Genomic DNA, 4895 nt, shown 5'->3' on the forward strand with positions numbered 1-4895 from the left:
CGCAGACACAGCACAGAGATCCAAAAATTAAAATAATAAACAGTAAATTTGTCGTTTTATTTATCTGACTGATGTAATACAATTGATCCAGCAACTTTCTTTTGTTATCATTGTTATTTATGAATACTTATTTATTTATTTATTCTTTTTTTAAATTGAACATAAAATTGTTTATTTATGCCAAATGATGTCTGCATGAAGGTCAAAACATAAATTTAGTCTCTCCAGGTATACAAGAAAATTTTATCTTTAAAAACAACTTATTTTTTTCATTTTGTGCTCAATAAAATAATTTAAACTTCTGGAATGTTAATTTGTAGGTTGCACCTCATTTGTAGTGTTTTCTCATTTTGTTTTGTGTCTAGTTCTCAATAAAGTTTATTTAAAAAAATGAACTTACCTCTTCGGGACTCCGGCGGACTGAAGAACAACCTCATGTCCACCAGCCCGTTCTTCTGGTTCTGGTTCTGCCTCAGCCCCGGGGCCTCCGAGTCCACGAACAGAGCCATGAGTCCGCGTGCGCTCTGCCGCGTGCATCTGCAGCGCGGCCTCGACCACTGACAGCTGATGAGGAGCAGCGCGAGACCTTCTTATGGCCGCTTGTTCAACAGGAACCCCCCTCCCCCCGCGAACGTCGTGCACCCAACAAATCCAGGTGATAGACGCCTCCACTGACCTCCAACCTCAGCTCTTAGACGTTTTCTAGAGAGTTATTGAATTAGACTAGAATTTTTTTTTTTGTTTCTATTTATTTTTACGAAATGTTTTATTTTTTACTTTTTTTCCAAGTCATTGGGGAAATGTTTATCAGATAAAATGTTTTCCCATCTCAGGTGATAGTTTTCCTCCACTATCTATTATTATTTCGATGTACAATAATTTTTCAACACATCACCGTCTGAATATTACTAATGACATTGTTTTAAATAAATTCAACATTTTACATTAGCATATTTTTGGTCACTTAAATCCTAAAACGTAACCAACAGACTTTAATTAAAGAATAGAAATAGAAAAAAATTATAGTTCTCTATACCATTTTAGACAAATTTTACCATAGCCTACATTAAATGATTGACAGTGTTGGTGTTGAGGAGTTCAAACAAGCATAACAAATGAAGATGGTATGAAAATGTTAATTGTACAGGATTAAGTGATAAATATTAAAATCTCAACCCCATCATGGTTTCACAATCCCGTTGAAATATAACACAATGGGTTTGAGTTTATTGGGGTTTAGATTATTCCACAAAATCACTGCTGCTTCATATACTGAACACTGAGAGAAGAGCACACACCAGGATTCAAGTTCAGAATTAAAAGATTTATTTTAATATCTAAAAAGTTTTTTCACAAGTTGTAGTTTTCTATTTCCTTTTCATGTTGTGGTGTTGAGTCTGTCAAAAATAAAAAGGTAATAACTGAGCTGCCTCCCTCTGAAGTCCAGTGAAGACTGCAGGGATTCCTGATGTATGTGCAATCGTTGATCGCACCATTGTTTTTAGATGGGGGGGGGCATCAAATGATTTTAATTAATATTAATTTTGAAAAATTAATGTCAGTAATAGAGTACAAAAAGAGCTTTAGATTAACCTGAAATGTATTGACTTTTAAAAATAGTTTTGGTTGGTATTCCTAAAGTAAAAATTCATTGGTGTCACAAGGGACAAAAAATATATTATTTCCCATCAAAATACTAAAACATAGAATTTCTTTTTTATGTTAAAAGGAGCATTTCAGTTGATTTATAAAGCTGTTTAAATTTACATTTTGATGACCAGTTTTGTTAAATGCAAGTTGGGAAAGGAGATGGACTCAAGTTGTGCCATTTCTGTAGAATGGCTCTTAAATTATTGAGCAGATTATTAGTTTGATTAGTAGTTTATTTTTTGAATATTTTAGTTAGGATTCACGCCACTTTTAAATGAACCTTTTGGGTCAAACATCAAACCATAACATCAGCCTTTGACAGCAGTCTCTATAGTTTTACACGAAAATGCTTTTATCACTAAGAATTTAAATATTTTTGTTTTTCACTACAAAAAAGTAAGTCTTTGAATAATATCAACACCATTAATAACTTTGGTGATAAAAGGTTATTTCATTTACATTTATGTGGGAATAGATTGTAAATTTTAATCCTAAATCCCAAACTATTTTCAACAGATTTTCAAAAAATATATAGAATGTTGATAAAAAAACCTATATATCAAAGTAAGGTCTTTTCCATCAACAAGCAAATTATTTTCCCTCCCATTAAAAGGTGGGGTCCACATGCAGCACATTTTATTTTTTTAACCTGAAAATTACAACATCCCACATCATATATGAAAGAAAAGTCACACCACACATCTTCATATTTTTTAGATACAAGTACCAGATGAAGCAAACAATTTTCATTGACGTTGATGCTGCTTTCCCTCTGCAGCAAAGGTCCGTGTGACGACTTAAGCAAAAATCTCTTTAATTCTTCACAATATTCTCATTTAAAAAAAAGATAAAACAAGACCACAGCTGCTGAGAAACCAGCACTGAGTGCAAAGTCATATATTCTTGTTCAATCAGTTCCTGTCCATTGAGTGCCTGTCTCGGCCCAGAGTCCTTCCTCCATCAGGAGGTGGCGCTGTTGACCAAGTCTCTGGGTTTCAGCTCAGTCCTGGACTCCATGACAGCTCAGAAGGCGAAGCTGGCTGCTCTCTTTGTTATTGGAGGTGGTCTGAGCGTCACTCAAACTTGCGCAGGTGGTTGTACAGGGACTGGACGTAGGTGAACACACACATGGGGTCGGGTTTGTGGCCCATGATCATCATGTCGTCCACCTCGATGAGGCGGTCGCAGCCCGCCTTTGTTCTGGAGACGGAGGGAGAAAGAGGACGGAGAGGATGAGATTTCAGCAGCTGGATCTTAGTTTTGAAATATAAAGTTCACGTTTAGAAGCTGCATGAATAGTTATTTAAAGAACATTTAAAAAATGATTCCACAAAAGAAGATTTTCTTACATTTAGTTGAATGAACGGATAGAAAACTGGCTGTAAACACAGATCAACGACTTCAACCGTTTGTGTTAACAGACCTGCTTAGTATTTATTTCATTTTGTCAGATGAGACACAAAACGAGTGAAGCAACACAAAAAGTTGAGTCTCTTAATCCTGATAAGTCGGTCCAATTCAAAAACAGTGACTTTAAACAAACATGTTTTGAGTTGAAAAGGTTGCGGAGCAATCGGATGCATGTGATAAGGTATCTATATTTCTCTTTCCTGTAAGTCTGTGATCTCATTAAGAGGTCAGCCTAAAGCTGCTGTCAGTGGATGCAGAGGATTGATTTCCTGCACATGAATATTGTTTTTCACTCAAAGCCTCCTAATCCTGCAGCAGTAAACAAATGAAGCATCCCTAAAGCCCCAGCGTCTCTGAGGGCTCCAGCCGCCGCGTGGTCGTCTATGCAGAAGTACGTGGTCAGAACGCCGTTCTAGTGAACGGTGGAGTCAGACTAAAGGAATGTGCACCTTTCACCAAATGAGAAACAGAGGAAGGAAAAAAAATGTAGTTTTTCACTGATATGCAACACATTACTAATGTAAAGCATTATATTCTGACGTGAAGCTGCTTTTTTCTGCAACAGAACAAGCTGATTCACATTGATCGCTTAAAGGATTGAAGTTAACTGCTGCCGGACAAACGTAAACACTGGTCTGGAGCTCAAGCTCCAATCTAAAAATCTTAACAGTTTTAAAAATATAACCAATTTTCTGAATATCCCTTTGACATTAATAGTGTTTACTCTTGAAACTGTTTATTCACATTAAAAAGTTTTAAGAAAAGTGGCTACAACTCTGAAATTTGTACATGGTCCATAATAAACTCTGAAAACACACATGAACATCAGAAAAACAACAAATCCTCCAACACCACATGAATGCACAAATAACTTTCTGCACCAAAATAAAGGTCAGGTCAATTTATTTGTTGTGTAACATCTATGGGAAGATTTAATTACAGGGAAGATTAAACATTAATAGGGGTTATGAATTGATCCCAGTTTGGCGGGCACATTTAAATAGTTTTACACACCCCTTATAGCTACTGGGTCATAGTTTACTCACTCCTGAACAAAGCTTTAGACAATTACAAACATTAAAGTAATAAAAGTCAAATTATTGTGAGGTATTTCCATGGATGCTTGGCTCTGGATGGTAAATCCAGTTAAATAAGAAGCCTCAGACATCGATCATTGGAGGGTGACTTTTTTTGGAGTTCTGCTCTGAAGTATTTGGGTGGGGGGCACTCTACTGTCAAAATCCAACCTTATCAGCAACCATCTCTGAGAAACGGCTCTGAAAGTTGGAAACCATTTCCACACATTAAAATCCATCATCTAACAGGAAAACTCATTTTCCCACAAGTAAACATGTCAGCAGATTCAGCTGAAGGTCAGACGTGTTTGGAGAAACACGTCAAGAAAGGTGCACACAGACCGGATTTAACATGTGTGACCAGGTAATTAAATAAACAGCGGCCTGAAGCGGTAACAGTTTGGTTCTGATGGTTACCTCAAACTAAAGCTTATTCAGTTTGAAAAGAACATAAACCGAGGGTGACATGACTCCATCTGGACAAGCCCTAAGAGCTCTGCAGATATCACAAAAGTGATCGCCAGATCAACACAATCCACTCATACCATCTGTTAAGGCATGGTGGTGGAGGTGTGATGGTTTGATGGCTAGCAAATATGGAGACCTAGTTTAACAATGAAGCTCCATACAGGTTAGTATTATTCATTAAATCTTGAAACAGCTAAGAGTGAAAACAAAAACTTGGGCCCATGTGGCGGTCCTTTGGCCCTGGTCAGGGTGGTCGTTGGGTTGGGCATGTTCGCTTGATCTGCTATCCCG

The 4895-nt window shown here is 37.0% G+C and overlaps 2 protein-coding genes across 5 annotated transcripts in view; both read right to left on the minus strand.

The window, feature by feature from the left end:
• Positions 1-965, minus strand: part of sebox (SEBOX homeobox) — a 2476-nt gene extending 1511 nt beyond the window's left edge. The window contains exon 1 of the mRNA XM_024278066.2: positions 401-965. Within this exon, the coding sequence (XP_024133834.1) occupies positions 401-509 (109 nt within the window). The 5' untranslated portion in view covers positions 510-965. The remainder of the gene's footprint in view (positions 1-400) is intronic.
• A 1293-nt stretch (positions 966-2258) lies between these two features.
• The window catches only part of smtnl (smoothelin, like), a 26742-nt gene continuing 24105 nt past the window's right edge, over positions 2259-4895 (minus strand). For all 4 annotated transcript variants that reach the window (XM_024278062.2, XM_024278063.2, XM_024278065.2 and 1 more), the window contains exon 10: positions 2259-2850. In XM_024278062.2, the coding sequence (XP_024133830.1) occupies positions 2724-2850 (127 nt within the window). In that variant the 3' untranslated portion in view covers positions 2259-2723. The remainder of the gene's footprint in view (positions 2851-4895) is intronic.

The sequence above is a fragment of the Oryzias melastigma genome, linkage group LG13, assembly GCF_002922805.2.
Source record: "Oryzias melastigma strain HK-1 linkage group LG13, ASM292280v2, whole genome shotgun sequence".
Classification (NCBI taxonomy): domain Eukaryota; kingdom Metazoa; phylum Chordata; class Actinopteri; order Beloniformes; family Adrianichthyidae; genus Oryzias; species Oryzias melastigma.